Source organism: Ursus arctos, unplaced genomic scaffold (assembly GCF_023065955.2).
Source record: "Ursus arctos isolate Adak ecotype North America unplaced genomic scaffold, UrsArc2.0 scaffold_25, whole genome shotgun sequence".
In the NCBI taxonomy this organism is placed as follows: domain Eukaryota; kingdom Metazoa; phylum Chordata; class Mammalia; order Carnivora; family Ursidae; genus Ursus; species Ursus arctos.
The window spans coordinates 42,607,405-42,629,125 of NW_026622930.1; the positions used below are offsets into that span (position 1 = coordinate 42,607,405).

Below are 21,721 nucleotides of genomic sequence, written 5' to 3' on the forward strand. Positions count from 1 at the left end.
GTTAGTAGCTGTCCAAGCCTGGTATTAATTGCAGAGGGATACAAGAGAACATTTCTGAGTGATAAAAAATATTTTGAGGGGTGCCTGGCTGGCTCAGTCAGTAGTGTGTGTGACTCTTGGTCTCGGGGTTGTGGGTTCGAGCCCTACACTGGTGTAAGGATTACTCAAAAATATAGCAGCAATGTCCACAATAGCCAAACTATGGAAAGAGCCAGATGTCCATCAACAGATGAATGGATAAAGGAGATGTGTTATAGGGACGCCTGGGTGGTTCAGTCAGTTAAGCATCTGCCTTCGGCTCAGGTCATGATCCCAGTGTCCTAGGATCGAGTCCCACATCAGGGTTCCTTGCTCAGCGGGAAGCCTGCTTCTCCCTCTGCCTGCCATCCCTGCTTGTGTTCTCTCTCCTTCTCTTTCTCTCTGACAAAAAAATAAATTAAAAAAAAAAAAAAAAAAGATGACACATACTGAAATATTATGCGCCATCAAAAAATGAAATTTTGCTATTTGCAATGACGTGGTGTAACTACAGGGTATTATCCTAAGCGAAATAAGTCAATCAGAGAAAGACAATTATCATATGATCTCACTGATGTGTGGAATTTAAGAAACAAAACAGAGGATCATAGGGGAAGACAGGAAAAAATAAAACAAGACGAAACCAAAGAGGGAGATACCATAAGAGACTGTTAATCATACGAAAAAAACTGAGAGTTGCTAGAGGGTACGGGGGTAGGGGATAGGGTAACTGGGTGATGGACATTAAGGAGGGCATGTGATGTAATAAGCACTGGGTATTATATAAGACTGATGAATCAAAGGTCTGTATCTCTGAAATAAAAAATACATTATATGTTAATTATTGAATTTAAATTTAAAAATGTTTAAAAAAATTTTTAAATAAAAAATAAAAATTTTTTGATTGTGACAGTGGTTACCTGAATACAGAAATATTCGTAAAATTCATCAAACTTTATACCCTAAAACAGGTACATTTTATTGTACATGAATTACACTAATAAAGTAAATTTAAAAAGGAGGCAGGGGTTTATACAAAAAGAAATCTAGAAGTATACATACCAAATTGTTAACAGTGGTTATATCTGAGAGTAGAATCTGGGGGGAACTTTTATTTTCTAAAAATCCCGTACTGCTTGTTTGTTTACAATATATATTAAATATTATATAATTATTTCTATAAATATATGTAATTATATAATATACTATATTCATCTATATGTATATCTTACAATACTAATGAAACAGTAATAATGTTTTATCTAATTCTAATTTCTCTTACAATTACAAATTGTGAATTACATCATGTCATCTTTTTTCCCCCCCAATGCAGGGCTTTAATTCACAATCCTGAGATCAAGACCTGAGCTGAGATCAAGAGTCAGATGCCTAATTGACTGAGTCCCCCAGACGCCCCATGTCACCTTGATTTGTAGTTAGAGAATGTAAAGGAGAGGACAATTAGGCAAAAACAGACATGTTCTGAGGTATTATGTATGGAACTCTTCTGTATCTAACAATTCAGCAGTGATAAATTCTTCCTAATAATCTGGAATTTACCTTGCTAGTTCATCAGTGCTTTCACATGCCAACAAAATAGCCTCATAAGAAAGATCTGCTACTGTGTAATTCAAAGTGTTTGATAAGTGTGTCGCATGGTGTATGGAGGTATCATGGAACTCCACATCTATGGCATTGTCTTGCTCATCATTATAGCAGCGAATAATTCCAATAGAGTTCCACACCTACAAACATTAAGGTTAAATACAAGTCTGAGAGAAATTAAAGGTCCTTGAATCAGTAAAGTAGTACAAATTAATAAATACAATTCCGTCTGCATCAAAATTGAAGTTCTGGGAGCAACCACAGCTCATTTATCTTTAAAGTCAAGTAAGAGTAGTGACATCAGAACTACAATTACTATCCACTCTTCATGAGAAGACACATAAATATTTACTAGCAAATGGAGTATTTCATTTAATATTTTGAAAATTACATGACTGCCATAAAAAATACAATTTTGAACAACCAATCCATTAAATTCCCCAAAAGAAATATTTCAAAAATTTATTTACTTATAAAAATGGATATAAATGACAGCATATTTTCCTGTTCCAACTAACTGGTTTATATTGTAGGAATAAATATATACATTTTAAGGCAACATAAATCAATACCATTTAGAAAACTTATCTTCCACCCATATACACTACCAGGCTCACACTAGGCCCTAGTGTTTCCTTTTCTCTCCTACAAATAACTATAAATAAGAAAGCTGACAATAAAAAATCAGGACCTATTAATGATCATTACGGACAGCAATAAAAAGTTTTATTGAAATAAAACATCACCTTTAATACTTACATACAAACTTATGCCAGGCCTATACCTTTCAAAAAGGACAACAAGCAAAGTCCTCATTGGAAAACCTCTAATAACTAACAAATAAAAATATTAAACTTTTTAGTTTTCAAAACAAAAAGCTAATATATTCATTCATCTGTTTAGGACATATATTCTTAATGCCTACTGTGCCATACTTTTTTCTAAGTGCTATAAGTAAACAAAAAAGAAACATCTCTTATCCTTCTGGAGTTTATATTCCAGTGGGGTGAGGTGGGGAAAAGAGGCAGATAGTTTGTTTTCCATAGTACTTATCGCCTTCTAATATATTATACTAGGAGCTGCCTTCAAAAAACACCTTCTAACTAGTGTTTTGGAATCAGTATAAACTTCTATATAAAAATGTGAGAAATAAAGTTTGGAAGTACAGTCATGAGATATTGCAAGATATACAGTCACATTAACTTACGTTCATTATGTCACTTTGCAAAGCAGAATTTTATTTAACATGATTTCCAATAGTAAGGTTGAAATATGATTAAAACTGTAAGTTAACCATAAAATAAATCAACCACAAAATTATAATGAACCAAAGTGCTCCAGGCCAGTTAATCAAGGTTTTTAAAAATATTTTGTACCAAACAAAATTAACTAGAGTGAGATAAAATACTTACACGTTAAAGAGTTAGATAAAACTATTTTAAAGTTAAATGTAAATCCAAGGCTTACCATGAACCTATGAGTGAGATGCATGGGTGTAGAACCTGACTGGAATGGCTTTTGCCGGGGAGTTGGCATTGGCCCATCATAAAATGACCTTTGGGATGTTACAAGTGGTACATTATGAATGCTGTCTGCTTGATCATCTTCCTCCTCCTCTTTGAGAAGACTAGAACCAGTTTTTAACATTGTAACATCTAGAAAACAAAGAATTATAATTAGAGAATCATAAATACCAATGATCTGGAAAAAGGAAAGCATTATGAAATCTAAATAACCTTTTCCATTCATACTTAATAATACTACATGCTATCTGCCTCTTCCACCATGTTAACATTTACAGTGATGGTGCAAAAACAATAGTGGGTAAAGTTGGTGTGGTAACATGAATTAAGACAGTGGTACCCATCTGTATTAGTAGTCGACTCATTGTTAACCATCACTCAATTGCAGTAAAAATATTAATTCTGCTGAATCTTGATCTAATGCACAGATTTTTTTTAAAAATGTTCTCTGTGCTAAAATGGGAGTGTGCATAAAGAAGTGTGATGTCTGTCGCAAAAGAAAAAAGCATTTGAGCAGGAGTTGTAAGCTGAACTAGTTGATTTTTTCACAGAACACCATTTTTACTTCAAAGAATGCCAGATAAACTATGGCTATGCAGACTTTGGTATTTGGTAAACATTTTCTTTAAATAAATGAAGTTGATCATTTAAGAAGAATGACAGAGTTTGTTGTCAATGATCAAATTTGAGTTTTCAAGCAAAAATCAGAATATTAGGGGCGCCTGGGTGGCTCAGTCGTTAAGCGTCTGCCTTCGGCTCAGGGCGTGATCCCAGTGGTCTGGGATCGAGCCCCACATCAGGCTCCTCCACTGGAAGCCTGCTTCTTCCTCTCCCATGCCCCCTGCTTGTGTTCCCTCTCTCTCTGGCTGTCTCTCTCCCTGTCAAATAAATAAATAAATAAAATCTTTAAAAAAAAAAAAAAAGAATATTAGAAAACTTTTGTCACTATAAGCTTGACTGCTTCCTAATATTTAAAAACTTCTGATGAGATCAGTTATGATACTAACAAATATAATCCCGGATAATGTGTCAACATTAAAAGACCTGCAGACCTGCAGCGAACCAGTATTTTCCAAATTACCAATCCATATATTTCAAAATCAAACATGGTAAATGAAAAGATCCATTCAAGTCAGACCAATGGATTTTAACATAACACAGCTGGAATGTTCACTGGAGCTTCTGGATTCCACATTGCAAGTTAGTTGAGTTTTTGGTACAGTAGCAAAGAAGAGTATCTACAAGTATTTCAATAGGCTGTTAAAATACTCCCTTTTCAAACTACAAGTTCATGTGAGCCTGAATATTCTACACATACGTCAAGCAAAAACAACATATATAGCAGTAGACTGAATTCTGAGGCATATCAGAGAATCCAAGTCATCTTCTATGCCAGACATTAAAGAAATTTTCAAAAGGATAAAATAATGCCACTTTTTTTTTTAAAAAGATTTTATTTATTTATTTATTTGGCAGAGAGAGAGAGAGCCAGCGAGAGAGGGAACACAAGCAGGGGGAGTGGGAGAGGAAGAAGCAGACTCCCAGCGGAGGAGCCTGATGTGGGGCTCGATCCCAGAACGCTGGGACCACGCCCTGAGCCAAAGGCAGACGCTTAACGACTGCGCCAGCAGGCGCCCCAATAATGCCACTTTTCTTATGAAATTTTTCATTTGAAATGTTATTTATGTTTATATAAATGAGTTTATTGTTATTTCAAAGTATTTTTAAAATTTCTCAATTTTAGTTTCTAATATGGTAAATAACAATAGCTGTAACTCCACAAAAAATTTTCTTTGGGATCCTCAAAAGTTTTTAAGAATGTAATGAGCTCCTGAGACCAAACATTTGAGGACTTCTGTCCTATAAAACCCTATATGATTTAAATGTAGCACAATTCACCACCATAAAATGGTACTTGGCATTTTACTTGATAATGCTCAAATGTGCTATTTTAGTATGCAAATTGTTGCAATAGGCATTTTATTTAAAGGTTTTTTATTATAATCTCTATTTCTTCAACAGAAACTATGCTATTCAGGTTACCTATTTCTTCTTGAGTTAGCTTGGTAGCTTGTATCTTTCAAAGACTTTGTCCATTTTATCAACGTTGTTACATTTATGGGCACAAAGCTGTTCGTAACATTCTCCTTCATTCTTTTGTTATTAATAGCAGTGCTATCTAACAGAAATGATTTACATATATAATTTTAAATTTTCTAGTAGCCATATTTTAAACAGTAAAAAAAAAAACCCAGGTCTAATTAATTTTAATATTATTCTATATTAAAATATTGTAATTTCAACATGTACTCAAAGTAAAAAAGGACTAAAAATATTTTACATTCTTTCTTTTCATACTGTCTTCAAAATCTGGTTTCATTTTACACTTACAACACATCTCATTTTGAACTAGCCACATTTCAAGTGCTCAATAGCCAGGTGGCTAGTGGCTACCATACTGGATAGTATAGGTCTACAGGATCTATGATGATAACTCCCCTTTCATTACTTCTCTTAGTCATTTGTGCCTTCTTTTTCTTTCTGGTCAGTCAGGATAGAGATTTAACAACCTTACTGATCTTTTCAAAGAACCAGCTTTTGGTTTCAAGTTTTTTGGGTGTCAGTATCATTGAATTGGTTTTTATTTCCTTCCTTCTGCTAGTTTGGAGTTTAATTTCCTCTTCTTTTTCTAATCTGCTAAAGCAGAAGCTTAGATCATAGATTTGAAACCTTTTCAACAAGTATTTAATACTATACATTTCCCTCTATGCACACTGTGTTAGCTACATTCTACAAATTTAATAATGACTTCAAATAATCATCTTAATAAAAAATTGGAAAGATCAACAGGATGGATCATCATATCCACAAAGTCAATACATACCAACTGAGTTTTCATCATCTTCTAGGATGTGACTTCGCTGTCTAGGACGACCTGAGGCCAGCATGAGGTCGTCATCCTCTTCCTCATCATTTATAATCCTCTTTGTAAAAGAGTGTGTCTCAACTGCATTGTCATTTAGAAAATCGCCAGCATTATTTGTATCATCTCCATCAAAAAGATCACTGTAATCCTTTTCCACTCTGCTAGATACCTTGAACAAATTAACACAAATTACAAAGTATTAGTGAACTATTTAATTACTCAAAAGGCAATTCTGTAATACGTACCTATACATTCTACCTTACAAGTAAGCAAATGCCCTGATAAGAATAATTAATAAATGTACTTACGAGGACTGGATTTATATTTATGTGAGACCTAATCCTTACTTTAAGTGCCTTACACTCTATGGATGGGACAGGAGTGTAGGACAGATATGTAAAGAAATACTGCATATATCCAAACACAGGGCAAGATTTTATTCCTCAAAAGTCATTCTCCAGACAAGTCACCTAAAGTTCCTATAAGATCTCTTATTATAAGATATTCTCTCACTTTTATTTTAAATTTATTTTATTTTGCTTAGGTAGGATATGTTTGCTTTCAATGATCTCAGTTAAAGCTAGTTTTTTTGTGGGCTTTTTTTTTTTTTGATGCTTATTGAAAGCAAATGGATAGAACCAATAGACAAAGGAGGCAAGGAAATTCAACGTTAATCCCTGATTCTTAGGAATATGAACAGTGTAGATGTGGAATCTACCATTGCAGATCCCAGATATTACTGTAAACAGTTTTTGAGATCACATTACTATATTTGTTGGGTAATCTCCACACCCAACGTGGGGCTAGAACTCACAACCCTGAAATATAGATTATTATGACTATGTAAATGCTATTCATGGTTGAATAAAAATAATAAAAATAATAACAGCTATTCATGGCTGAATATAATAATAATAACATGGTTGAATAAAAATAATAACTTATGGGGGTGCCTGGGTGGCTCAGTCGGTTAAGCGTCTGTTTTCGGCTCAGGTCATGATCCCAGAGTCCTGGGATCGAGCCCTGCATCAGGCTACCTGTTCAGTGGGGTGCCTTCTTCTCCCTCTTCCTCTATGCTCTCTCTCTCTCAAGTAAATAAATTAAAAAAACCAAACTTACAAAGTACTGTGCTAAAGACCATTTTTATTCTATACATAATTCATATAATCCTCACAATAAAACTCTAGGTGGTAGACATTATTCCTATCCTCATTTTATAAATGTGGTATATTGTGATCACTTTTCCTTCCTTTTATAAATTTTTTTCCTGGAGTTAAGAATCTTTTCTATCTTTAGGTCTTTTTTCTTGGACAGATTCCCCAAGGACAATTCTTCCAATCTCTTGCCTGAAAAGCCTAAGTAAGACTGGCTGACAAGACTGTAGGAGCCAAGTATGAAAAATAAGCTGAGAATTTTAACATCCAAGTATATACACTTTCATTTCATCTTTTTCAGTACAGTATTCCTCTTCCACCCAATGCTGCTCATCTGTGCCCAGTATGCCAACCAAAGACCTTTCCTGTTTTACATTTTCTAGAGAAACCTCCAGCATTCTGCCAGAATATACATGGCAGTGAGGGAAGGCAGTTACCTAGCTATGCACACTAATGTTGAGACTGGAGATATCTACTTGTTTATTAAACCAACCCTCCTTTTTTCAGCCCCACTTTTAGAAGTGCCTAGTGCTACCAAATTCTGAATCGTTGGGAGATTCAGTCAGGCAGGCTGAATTGTATCTCCACTTTCCCCCAACTGCAGTCTTTGGAGTCAATTTTTCAACTTTTTGAGAAGCTAAACTTAAGTTTCCCATCATGCTTCTACTTCTAGGTGTTTCAGGTATCAGTACCTGAGTAGACATAAATGAATGTGTTAAGTGAATGATCTTTAACTGGAACCCTAAACCAACACTTAAAATATGATTGGGTATATCTGCCAGGCAGGAGGAATAACAAACAAAAACAAGGAGTTGTATAAAACAAGGTGGCCTGTTTAAAGCAGTTCAGTAAGGCCGGATGGCTAAACATTAAGAAATATAGGGTAGCTCTAAGAGTTAAAGCTAATTCAGAGCAGAAAGGTTTATAGGCTAAACTAAGTTATAGTTATTAACTCTAAGTTTTATCTGTATTTATTTAAATAACAATCTCCAGAACACCAGGATACTAAAATAGTACTTCACAATGGTATTCTTTATAAAGACAACGAATATTAATAGGCATTATATGGAGGGGAAAAGTTTCTCAGTAAAACATATTTAGGAAACATTAGGTTAAACAAGTTTAAACAGTTTTCTTTATGACAGATCATTACTGAGCATCTAATATAATAACATGAACTGTAATTTTCCAAGAAAGTAATTTATTTTGTGGTGTTTTCCGAACCCATATGACCACAAAAGACTTTGAAGAAACTATTCCACTTATTACCTTACTGCTTGATGTCTTTCCACTGGGTTCACAAACATTCTCCAGGAGCCCTAGATTTCCTTCCGCATCAGTATAAGCTATTCGACCACAAGAAGGATGCCATGCCAGACCACAAATTGCATAACCTTTCTCATGCTTCACCCTAAAAATTAAAAAGTGAGTTCTTAAAACACTACCAAATGCATATAAACTATATATTTCTTTAGGTAAATTTCAGTTAGAAAAGGTTAAATGACTCCTGACAAACTAATAACTATACGTTTGTATTCCAATAATCAAATAATTGCAAAAGTTTGAAATGTTTCATAATAAAACAAACAAAAATCTAATAGAAATAAGCAAAAAAAAAAAAAAAAAAAGACAAAAGGGGGTGCCTGGCTGACCCAGTCAGTACAGCATCCAACTCTTCATCTCAGGGTCGTGAGTTTGAGCCCAACATTGCATACAGAGATTAGCTGAAAAAACAAAAGACAGGGCCACCTGGGTGGCTCAGTCGTTAAGCGTCTGCCTTCGGCTCAGGGCGTGATCCTAGGGTCCTGGGATCGAGCCCCACACCAGGCTCCCTGATCTGCTGCAAGCCTGCTTCTTCCTCTCCTACTCCCCCTGCTTGCATTCCCTCTCTCACTGGCTGTCTCTCTCTCTGTCAAATAAATAAATAAAATCTTAAAAAAAAAAAAAAAAAAAGACAAAAGATACATTGAATCATACCTTTCCATGCAATCTTTGGTTTCCACATTCCAAACTATAATTAAACCATTAATACTCCCTGCAGCTAAATATTGCCCACAGGGAGACCAGGTTACTACATTTAGGGCCTATGAGGAAAAACAATTGATAAATAACAATTTGCACAATTTGAAACTAAATACTTATTTTATTACCAAATTCAAATTTTTATAACTCATATTCTGTGTAGCTCCTAATTAAATTGATTCATAAATGGCAAGACAGTTTGCTTATTTTTTAACTTTCTTTTTCAGTAATATTCAACTATCACTAGCAGCTATTATTTTGTTTACCATGAGAAAATTATACTGGCACAATTTTAAAAGCAAAATCTAAAAACTGTTATTATCCTAGAAGAGAGATCATAAAAAGTATCATCTCAGCCATTGCTATCAAGATGAAAAGAACCACAGTAAGTGAAGTGAACCATATCAAGCCACTGCTGACCTACTGGACCTCTTGTTTCCTTGAGAGCCAAATGGGAATGTATAAGAGAAGTGAGAGAGAGTACAGAACAACTTTCCTGCTTAAAAATTCCAGAGTCTATGATCACTAGTCTCAATGAAAGTCACTTAACAATAAAGGCTAATTAATTACTCATAACGTGAAAACAACATGTTCTAATACTATGTTAGGGTTAAATTTGACTTCTTATAAATTAAGAGATTTTCTTATCAAATTTCACAAGGAGAGAGTTCACATAGGACCTAGCAAAGACCTACCTACTGTCCAGTTACTGGCTAAATGAAGAACGGCTAAGGGGCAAAAAGTGGACACATGCACAACAATCTGGAGTTGTTCTCCATTTCCAGCAATACTTAACTACAATTGTACTTAGGCAAAGTATGCATGAAATATTCCTGCAGCCTAATGAAAGTTTCACTTACAAAACCTACCTGAGAAATGAAAGTATCTGAAAGATCATATTGATTATTCCACGTTTCTCTTCTATATAGTTTAACAGATTTTTCCACAGGAACTGCCAGTAACTATTAGGAAAGATAAATGATTTAAACAAAACTTTACGCTAGAGAGAAAAAAGTTAAAAAATCATCCAAATAAGACTACGAAACATAAAAGCAAAATTTTACCTTAATTGGCAACAAAACTCAGAAAATTACTTAAAATTCTGATAAGCAAAGAATGAGTGATCACTCTATTGCTTGCACTGAAAACCAGAGCACTTTCAGTTACATATTTTTTATACTACTTCTCAGGAATCTAAGCCCTTTGGATCTAAACATTCATCTCATTTGCCAAGGGAAGAAATAGATCCAGAATGCTTTAAACATCTTAAGAAAAGGAAACTGGTCTTCTTACACATCTTCCAAAGAAACAGACTAACAGAAAAAATAAAAACAATATATTCTTTCCCTGTTTATACAAAAAAAGAGAAAAAAATATATTATCTCTGAACAGAAAAAGTATGCTACTTGTATTGATTTTTAAATTAATGTTTCATGAGCAAAGAAAAAATACATACTAAATTCCTCAACTATCACTTTAATGCAGAATGTAGTAGTCTTAAGAGTTCACATGCTACAAAGGACATATATTAAAAGAAAGTCCCCCTCCCATCCCTAAATCCTATTACTACTTCCTAAAAGTGCACATAAACACAGACTGCACAAGAATGCACAGGTACAGGGGCGCCTGGGTGGCTCAGTCGGTTAAGCATCTGCCTTTGGCTCAGGTCATGATCCCAGGGTCCTGGGATCAAGCCCCACGTCAGGCTCCCTGCTCGGCCAGGAGTCTGCTTCTCCCTCTCTCTCTGCTGCTCCCCCTTCTTGTGCTTGCTCTCTCTCTGTCAAATAAATAAAATCTAAAAAAAAAAAAAAAAGAATGCATAGGCACATATATACATACAAGTACACACACAATAAACAGTAGCATTCTTTTTATACCTACTACTTTACAGCTTGATGTTTTTTACTTCACGGTGTATCAGAAGACTATTCTTAATGAGGACATACAGATCTACCTCACTTTAACAGTCCTACTTTCAGGAATACCAGGATTTATTTAACCAGTTCCTATTAATAAACATTTAGGATGTTCCTATTCTTTTGCTATTACAGTGATACAACATTTTCATTACATATACCCTATAGTGCATATATATATATATATGCTTATAGGATTTATGGCCAGAACTAGTACTGGTGTTCATTCTGATAAAAAATGCCACGCCCTCTTCTACATAGTATATAATCAAACTTTTGATGTTTGAACATATGAAAAACAAGCTATCACATTGTTTCAACTTGTATTTCTTTTGGTATGAAAGGTTGCATATACTTCCATATATTAAAAGTCATCTGTATTATCTTTTTCTGTACATTATTCATGTCCTTGACAACCTTTCTATTTGGATCTTACTGACTTGTTTTTTTTTTTTTGAAAGATTTTATTTTTATTTATTTATTTTTCAAAGATTGTATTTATTTATTTCAGAGAGAGAGAGGGAACACAAGCGGGGGTAGACAGGCCAAGTGAAAGGGAGAAGCTGACTCCCCACTGAGCAGGGAGCCTGATGTGGGGCTTGATCCCAGGACCCTGAGATCACGACCTGAGCTGAAAGCAGATGCTTAACTGAATGAGCCACCCAGGTGCCCCAAAAGATTTTAAGTAATCTCTACACCCAACGTGGGGCTTAAACTCATGACCCCGAGACCAAGAGTTACACATTTCTCCAAATGAGAAAGCCAGGCACCCCGGATCTTACTGATTTTTAAAAACTTTTTTTTTTTTTAGGGGCGCCTGGGTGGCTCAGTTGTTAAGCGTCTGCCTTTGGCTCGGTCATGATCCCAGGGTCCTGGGATCAAACCCCACATCAGGCTCCCTGCTCGGCAGGAAGCCTGCTTCTTCCTCTCACACTCCCCCTGCTGGTGTTCCCTCTCTTGCTGTGTCTCTCTCTGTCCAATAAATAAATAAAATCTAAAAAAAACAACAACAACAACAACTTTTTTTAAAGGTTATTTATTTGTGAGAGAGAGAGAGTGTGTGTGTGTGAGAGAGAACAGTAGTGGGGACAGAGGCAGAGGGACAAGCCAATTCCCCACGAGGTGGGGAGGCCAGTGCAGGGCTTGATCCCAGGACCCCGAGATCATAACCTGAGCCAGTCAGACACTTAACCTACTGAGCCACCCAGGTACCCTGACTTATAAGAACTTTCTGAATATTAAGAAAATTAGCTCTTGGGGCACCTGGGTGGCTCAGTCAGTTGAGCATCTGCCTTCAGCTCAGATCATGATCTCGGGGTCCTGGGATTGAACCACACGTTGGGCTCCCTGCTCGGCAGGGGGGGTCTGCTTCTCCCTCTCCCTCTGCAGCTCCCAGATTGTGCATGCTCTGTCAAATGAATAAATAAAATCTTTAAAAAAAAAAGAAAAGAGGGGCGCCTGGGTAGAGCAGTCATTAAGCATCTGCCTTTGGCTCAGGGAGTGATCCCGGTGTTCTGGGATTGAGTTCCACATCGGGCTCCTCTGCTGGGAGCCTGCTTCTTCCTCTCCCACTCCCCCTGCTTGTGTTCCCTCTCTTGCTGGCTATGTCTCTGTCAAATAAATAAATAAAATCTTAAAAAAAAAAAAAGAAAGAAAAGAAAATTAGCTCTTTGTCATATTTTCATTTTTCCCAGGTTGTCATTTGTTCTTTGACTGAAATATTTCATACAAAAATGTTTACTTTTTATATTGTCAAGATTATTAATCTTTTCTGAGAAATTTCACATGTACAGAAAAGTTGAAAGAATTATACAGCAAATACCTATAGAGATTCATCATGTGGTAAGAAGCCTTTAAGATGATTCTCAAAGATTCTTAGCTCCTGGTATTCATGCTCTCTGCCAATACATTTACTCAATCTTCTTTTCTACACCTTTTCAATATACTAACTCCTCATATACTGGGTCTATTTCTCTGTTTAAGAGATATCTGTCCATCCATGAGTCAGTGGCACACTTTAATTCTCATAGCATCATAATATGTATATCTGCCTAGATTAGACTCCATCACTTTTATTTTCCAAGCATTTTCCACATGGATTTTACAACAGCTCTATGGTCCCCCTCAAACATCCTACTGATACTTTACATTTGAATTTCTCAAAACTATAGGTTAATTTAGGAAAGAACTGACATCTTTATATTGAAAATTCCTTTCTAAAAATGGAATATATTTTTCTATTTAAGTCTTCTTTTACTCCTCTTGATATCATGTTAAAAGTTTTCTTTATATAGCCCTTTAACATTTTTGGTAAGTTTACCCTTGTTATTTCATCTTTTTTGATTTCACAGTAAATGCATCATTTTTTCCCTCACCATATTTTCTAAATGGCTATTATTTATATATAGGATTGATACTGGTTTTGTATATAAGTTTGTTTCCAACTGCCTTACTGGACTTTCTTACTAATAATATTTTTCCTTCAGTTGATTTCTTAAGATCTCCTTATCTTCAACGATTTCATTTGTAAATAATGAACATTCTCCTTCCTCTTTTCAAGCAGTTCCTATCTTTTCTATTGTCTATCAGCTACTATCTCCAAAACGTTAAACGCTACTAGTAAGAGTAGACATAACAAGACTGTTTCCAGAGTTGTTCCATCAAATACAAAAATAAAGAAGAATATAAAATTAATTCATACAAAATGTACACTTCAGAAAGAACCTTTACCAAATTGAAATGTTTCCTTTTTTCAGCGTGGAGCCCAACCTGGGGGCTTGAAACCCATAACCCTGAGAGATCAAGACCTGAGCCCACATCACAAGTCAGACACTTTAACCAACTGAGCCACCCAGGCACCCCAAAGTTAAAATGTTTCTTAAAGCATTTCAATATTAACTGGTTGGCTTGGGGCACTAAATTATAACCTAAATTAAATACTTACTATTTAAAAAATTAATTCTACTATTCTCACATTCAAAGTTGACAAGAACTAGAAGAAATAACTAAAACAAAGGTTGAAAAGTAAGAGTCACTTACCTTCCCACTTTTTGGCTGCCAAGCAAGTCTGCAGATTGATTTTGAATTTATCACATCATTGCATTTTTGTAGCAGTGGCCAACTAATAGTACATGTCTGATATTTTAAAAAAGAGAATTTATTTCCCTTTATGAAACTTCTCCCAAAGAGATATGCAGAACGGAATATATTTCATAGGTGCTTTCTTCAAAATGACATATAGCTATGAAAAAAGCAACCTGATTCACTTTCATTTAACTATGATATCTGATTTACCTAAATTACTTTAAATAATTCAGAGGTATAAAAAGCACAAATCTTAAATAATTAAATAAGTGTATTTCCAATGCAGAATAAGTGAACAATATACTCGCTGAATAAACATATATACACACATAAAAAAAAACCCAATACATTAAAATCTTAAAACATCTACAAAAATAAAGTTAAGAAATCTCCAACAAAATGTTAAAGTATCAAAATCAACCCTTTTAAACAGTTCAAATACAAGGGGAAAAAACTGTGGCTATTGAGGAATACTCTGTGGGGGATACTTTTCTCATCAGCCACATTATCTCTAGAATGCCTCAGGAAGAATTAATTGTTCCCTTTGCCAATCTAGAGAGCACTTTCTTCACACCTCCTTTAAAACTTTTATCAGATTGGTTAGAATAAGTCATTTGTGTGACTCTCCAAATAAAGTGTGGCCAACGTCTTATTTTATTTTTGTATCCCTAACATCGAGATCCCAACACATGGTAGTTCATGGTAGAGTAAATATATACTGACTAATTTTTCCCCACTGATTTATAAAACCTAAAATTGAAATATAAATCTATTATTTCCCTTGTGATTGGGTACAAACACAATTAGTCTTCAACATACTTTCGCATTAGATTATTATAGATTTGATCACAAAAACAGTACTCAATGCTACTCAAAAGAAACAAACTATAAAGAAAAAGAATTATTCATTTGACCCAATACTATATAACACCCCATTTATGACAGAAATGAGCATAAAGTTTCAAATTCAAATTGATAAGCTTACCTGATCTGAAATTTGCCACACTTTGACAGATCCATCACAACTAGCTGATGCCTGCAGGAATAAAACAATAAATTTCTCTATAGTTACAGCCATAATACCATATGGACACTGGTTCAACTGATAAACCAAACAGCCTTTTTATTAACTGTGTGAAATTTTCTGCTAATTCTCTTACAATTTTTTTTTTTTTTTTAAGATTTTATTTATTTATTCAACAGAGATAGAGACAGTCAGCGAGAGAGGGAACGCAAGCAGGGGGAGTGGGAGAGGAAGAAGCAGGCTCATAGCAGAAGAGCCTGATGTGGGGCTCGATCCCGGCTCGCCGGGATCACGCCCTGAGCCGAAGGCAGACGCTTAACCGCTGTGCCACCCAGGCGCCCCTAATTCTCTTACAATTTTAAACATATTAAAGACAAAAAAAAAAAGAAAAAAAGAAGAAAGGGAAAAAGATGATTACCAGAAAGATGTCCTTAGGATCAAAGGAAAGACTTAAAACAGGAGCATCATGTCCTCGAAATGTTTTCTGTTGGCTGCAGTCCATCACATCCACAACTTTCACTAGAAAATCACTATGAACAATAAGAGTAATGCATAAGGGACATTAATAAATACCCATACAAAAGCCTCTCCTAAAATCTATGACCCAAATATTTCAAAATCACAAGAGTAAATGTCATAATTTCTTTATAGCAACATGTAAAATTTGGCATCCAAATTTAAGACCAATTTTTGCTCTGTAAAAACCTTGCTCTGTAAAGATACTAAAAACACAACTCAGGATTTTCGTTTAAAACACAAATAACTTTGGGGCGCCTGGGTGGCACAGCGGTTAAGCGTCTGCCTTCGGCTCAGGGCATGATCCCAGCATTATGGGATCGAGCCCCACGTCAGGCTCCTCCGCTAGGAGCCTGCTTCTTCCTCTCCCACTCCCCCTGCTTGTGTTCCCTCTCTCGCTGGCTGTCTCTATCTCTGTCGAATAAATAAATAAAATCTTAAAAAAAAAAACAAAAACACAAATAACTTTGTAAGTGGCTTCCTTAGTTACATCTTAAGCCTCTATTATTTATTAATTAATTAAAGTCCCAACCTTTTTTATTTTTCAGTCACAACCACTTTTAAAAGTACTATGTCAGGGGCACCTGGGTGGCTCAGTTGGTTAAGTGGCCAGCTCTTGATATTGGCTCAGGTCATGATCTCAGGGTCCTAGGATCCAGCCCTGTGTTGGGCTCCACGCTCAGCAGGGAGTCTGCTTGAGATTTTCTCTCTCCCTCTCTCTCTGCCCCTCCCCCGCTCGTGCACACTCTAAAATAAATCCTAAAAAAAAACAAAACAAAACATACTATGCCTTTTACTCCACCTCAGCAATTCACTAGTTCCTTTCTTTTTTTCCTATGACAAATAAGCATCAAGAGAAACAACAAAAATCCTGACAGTCCAGGTTCTACCCAAAATGATTTTTAAAATTTCATATCAAACTATCATGTTTCCCCACAGTCTTTTTCAGCATTTACTGAAAAGGCTGTGTGCAAAGCAATATATCTCAATTCACAAAGAAACACAAGGTTGTCGGGTGCCCTCAACAACCTTTACTAAAGACTTGAATATAAAATAAGTGGGGCACCTGGGTGGGCTCAGTCAGTTAAACATCTGACTCTTGATTTTGGCTCAGGTCATGATCTCAGGGTCGTGAGACAACAGCCCCACATCAGGCTCTGTGCTGAGCATGGAGCCTACTTAAGATTCTCTGTCTTCCTCTTCCTTTGCCCTTCCCCACCTCACAAAGAATTAAGTAACACACACACACACACACACACACAAAGAAGGGAGAGAATCCTGAAAATGTTACCCTGAAGCCAATGAATGAGACCATTCTGTTCTAGTACTACTTTTCTTTCTGGTACCTGAGGGCCTTACCTAGATCCGGCAGCAATTTTTGCACCATCCCCATTAAAAACCACATGGTTTGCGTTTGTGGTGAAGCGAGTCAATATACCGTCTGGAACTCCTTCAGGAAATGTGTGGATTTGAATAGTATTATTAGATACTGCAGTGACCAATTTCCCATTCTAAAAGAAACATTGGCAAAAAAAAGTCCAAATCAATTGAGTCTGTCCACAATTAGCAATTCTATAAAAAAATAAAAACTTATAAATGTAGTTAATGTCAAGAGAAAAATCATCACTCAATGTACAAGTTTCCTGAAGTGTCTATTAGCAAGAAAATTTACTTATTACATTTATGGAATTTAATTCTCCCTTCACCAGCCAAATTTTTAGCCTCTGGATTTTCATTTGCTTCTGACAAGAAAATTATTTAAATAGTATTTTTATGCATCCCAAAGTGTCATGAAAGGACTCAAGAGAGCTTTTCAGAGAAAAAACATAGCTAGTCTCAGTGAGGGACTAGCACATCAGAAGGCATGTCCGCACTACAGTGTTGCCCTGTGTTTCCACAATAAAATCATTAAATGTCTTTTTGGAGTAGGTAAAATCTAAACGCAGAATCCATGGATTCTCTTTAAAACACTAAATAAGAAGACAGCAGAGTAGGAGGGTCCTAAAAAGAATATACTTACACTGGTGAGCACTGTAGAACTGGTGAGAAGTACTATATTGTACAACTGAAACTAATGTAACCTTGTACATTAGCTATACTGGAATTAAAAATATAAAATGACCTTTTTAAAAAATAATAAAAACAATACATAAACAGAAAGTTTTAGGATCTGAAAATGATCAGCAGACACCACTGCTTTGCATAGATTTTGGCTAAGAATCATAAAAAGTTAAGTATCTGCCCTAGAACCTTAATTTTATTACTTCTCTAGGAGGAACCAAGTCCTGACAGACTAAATCATAGTCTACCAATGCCATACACACTCTGATAAATCATATGGTCAATTTATTTGGATTAAATGATAACTGCTAAAGAAACAAATTACTAGTTAATGAATATTCTACAGTAATAGGTCTCAGTCTTATTTGCACATGTAAGACCCTCCACTTCTCTACAGCACCTGCTCCCAATCCAGTGGAAAAAGAACTTAGTAATACAGTGACATGTTACTATATAGGAAAACTGGGGAGGATGTACACATCTGTTCAAGTAACAGCAGAGATGATTCAGATTTGAACTATAATATATACTTATCTTCAATTACTGGAAAATTGGTGAAAAATACTGTTTACGCCTACATTGTAACTACTGTAAGTAATTAAACAATCCACAATACACTAAATCTATCCTGTTGAAGCTAAACTAACAATTGCTTAAATGTGAAAACAAGAAGAGAATTAAGGAAAAACTATAACCAACTCAAGACAACACTGATGATGCTACATGTTCTTTGGCAAAACTACAGAAACACCAACTATTTGTGTGCATGCACAGCAATTCTGCGACCTGGCTGTGCTTTATTTAACAGACAGATCTCTCATTAGAATCTGACTAAGCATCCTCAGTTAGATCTTTGGTAATTCTTTAACAACACATTAACTGGTCCTCTAGTCGTGAAAATAAAGTATATATCTGCACTTACTCACCCAGGAGATCTGAATAAAGGACTTGCTTTGAAGTCAATTTCCAACAAATCTACTGGGAAACCAAGTCACTATCAGTACTTTATCAACCAGTAAAATTAAAAAAAAGAAAACAGCCAAAGGACCAGGGATCTGGTCAGATCACTCTTCTCCCTAGTGGACTGAGAGGAATGGATACCAGCACAGGCTGACTTGAGCTCCAGCCCACTGTGTTCCTTACCAACAGTGTCACCTCACCTTCCTCAGAGCTTTGACTTTCCCAAGAATAGAACGGAGGTAATTCCACATACTTCCCCATATCTTTGTTAAAAGGCCTTGACAATGTAAAATACTATGCAAGCATTAACTATTACTACCAGTTGATTCATCTCATTTTCACTATTTTGGAGAGTGACATTTTCTCCACTTTGTTCTCAAACAAAACATCTAACTGTACTTCCCTGTACCACCAACTCCAAAAACAGAAAGTATATTTATAAGCAATTATACTTTAAATGAAATCTGTTATAAAATTGTCAGCCTCACATGGCTATTTGGTAATGTCATTTCAGTGAAGTACCATAAACCCTATTCCTAAAGCCAAAGAAAACAGACTTGTACTGGATTGAATAATGGCCCCCAAAAGACATGCCTAAGTCCTAAGCCCAGGTACTTGTGAATGTGGTCTTATTTAGAAATAGGATCTTTGCACATGTAGTAAGTTACAGATCTAAATCTAATGATTGGTGTCCTTTTAAGAAAATGGAGAGATTTGAGACACAAAGACACAGAGAAGGAGGCAATGTAAAGATGGAGGCAGAGACTGGAGTGATATATCTTCCAACTAAGGAACACTGCGTATAAGTGGCAAGCACCAGAAGCTAGGAGAGAGGCATGGAAGAGACTCTCCCTCAGGGCCTCCAAAGGAGCTAACCCTGACCACACCTTGATTTCAAGCATCTTGCCTTCTGAACTGCGAGACAATAATTTTTTATTTTAAGCCACCAAGTCTGTGAAAATTTGTTACAGCTGCCCTAGGAAACTACCACAAAACCACTTTTTTTCTTCTTTACATTCTTTTCATACACAAACACAGCGCATACATACTATAGAAGAAAAATAACAACATGAAATTGTTCTGGGCAAAGAATGAGTTTCCTTACTCTTTTGAAGTAACCCCCGTTAACGTTTTGGGGTTAAGTCTTCTAACTTTCTTATATACTTTTATGTATATACATATCTTTTACTTTAACAAACATAAGACTACACAATACAGACTACTCTGCAACTGTTTTTCATTTTTCAACTCACTGTAAATATCTTTGCAGATGAAGATATACAACACGCACTTTTTTTTTTTTTTTGGTGGCCGCATAGTAATACATTACATGGGTCTACCAAAATTTGTAAAACAGGGGTGCCTGGGTGGTTCAGTTGGTTAAGCATCTGCCTTCGGCTCAGGTCATGATCCCGGGGTCCTGGGATCCAGCCCCAGTCCAGGGTGGGCTCCCTGCTCAGCGGGGAGCCTGCTTCTCCCTCTTCCTGCTACCACCAAGTGCTTTCTCTTGCCATCTCTCAAATAAATAAATAAAATCTTTAAAAAAAACTTTACAAAACAAATTCTCTCCTGAAGGACACTTCTAATTTTTGCTATTATAAACAACCGTTTTACTAATATCCTTGACCAAATATGAAAGTGTATAAGAATTTCCTCAAGGTAAATAGCCAGAAATGACCATGTGCATTAGAAGTTTGATACACAGTATGAATTTACTCCCCCCTTTTTTTAATTTGAGAGAGTACAAGTGAGGGCAGGGGAAGGTGCAAGGAGCAGAGGGAGAGGGACAAGAAAACTCCATGCGGACTACAAGCACGGAGCCTGACATGGGGCTCCATCCCATGACCCTGAGATCATGAACAGGGCTGAAATCAAGAGTAGGTCGCTCAACCACTGAGCCACCCAGACACCCCTCAATTTACTTCTTAAAAAGCTCCCCAGGTGGCTCAGTTGATTAAGCATCTGACTTGATTTCAGCTCAGTCATGATCTCAGGCTTGTGAGATGGAGCCCTGCGTGGAGCCTGCTTAAGATTCTTCCTCTCCTTTCTCTGCCCCTTCTCCCCCAAAAACATAAAAATCAGAAAAACAAAACTCCCCAGTTACACTTTCAGCAACGGTTGTGCAATACTATAAAATAATAGAAAATACATATTGGTCTCTGCCTCCCATTCCTGGCACAGAGTTCCTAAAACCCTTGTAATTTCCTAAGTGATAAGATTACTAGGAGCAGCTTTTGCTCTAACATTTGGTCTTTGATCCCGGTTCCTGATACAAGCTCCTAAATCCCTTGAAATTTCCTGGGTGATAGAAATGTCTTTTGTTCTAAGGAGGCAATTCTTGGTGGGCTCCTGGATGGCTTCAGGATGAGAGCTGGTCATCAGAAAAATCAAACCATGATTAGAAGCTTGGAACTTTCAGCCTTATCCCATCATCATCCGGGAAAGGGAAAAGGGCTGGAAATTGAGTTAATAATCAATCATGCCAATGTAATGAAGCCTCCATAAAAATCCTAATGGTATGGGGTTCAAGGAGCTTCTGGGTTGGTGAACACATCTCCGTTAACAGGAGAGTGGTGGACCCCAACTCCATGGGGAAAAAAAGAGCCTTTTAGACCTTATCCTATGTATCTCTTCATCTGGCTGTTCACCTGTATCCTTTATTTATATTTCACAATATAATGAACTGGTAGGAGTTTCCCTGAATTCTGTGAGCTGTTCAAGCAAAAGATTGGCTCGGAGGAGGGGGTCGTGGGAACCTCTGATTTATACCCAAGTAGGACAGATGCTGTGGGTAACCTGGGGACCTACTGCTTGCAACTGTTATCTAAAGAGGGGGCAGTCTCATGTGACTGAGCCCCTGACCTATAAGGTCTGTGCTCACTCCTGTCAGTGTCCGAATTGAACTGAACTGT

The 21,721-nt window shown here is 36.3% G+C and overlaps 2 protein-coding genes across 6 annotated transcripts in view; one reads left to right on the top strand and one right to left on the bottom strand.

The window, feature by feature from the left end:
- The window catches only part of SOCS4 (suppressor of cytokine signaling 4), a 110,973-nt gene that overhangs the window by 59,106 nt on the left and 30,146 nt on the right, over window positions 1–21,721 (top strand). The window lies entirely within an intron of this gene.
- Window positions 1–21,721, bottom strand: part of WDHD1 (WD repeat and HMG-box DNA binding protein 1) — a 58,548-nt gene that overhangs the window by 26,695 nt on the left and 10,132 nt on the right. For 2 of the 3 annotated variants that reach the window (XM_026480346.4, XM_026480345.3), the window contains exons 4-13: window positions 17,148–17,299; window positions 15,691–15,802; window positions 15,234–15,284; window positions 14,204–14,299; window positions 10,118–10,210; window positions 9,204–9,310; window positions 8,496–8,637; window positions 6,031–6,241; window positions 3,091–3,278; window positions 1,579–1,763 (exon numbers count right to left, since the gene is read on the bottom strand). In XM_026480346.4, the coding sequence (XP_026336131.2) occupies window positions 1,579–1,763; window positions 3,091–3,278; window positions 6,031–6,241; window positions 8,496–8,637; window positions 9,204–9,310; window positions 10,118–10,210; window positions 14,204–14,299; window positions 15,234–15,284; window positions 15,691–15,802; window positions 17,148–17,299 (1,337 nt within the window). Of the gene's footprint in view, window positions 1–1,578; window positions 1,764–3,090; window positions 3,279–6,030; window positions 6,242–8,495; window positions 8,638–9,203; window positions 9,311–10,117; window positions 10,211–14,203; window positions 14,300–15,233; window positions 15,285–15,690; window positions 15,803–16,372; window positions 16,544–17,147; window positions 17,300–21,721 lie in introns of those variants that run through there. The other variant, XM_044377637.3, reaches the window with a different exon arrangement.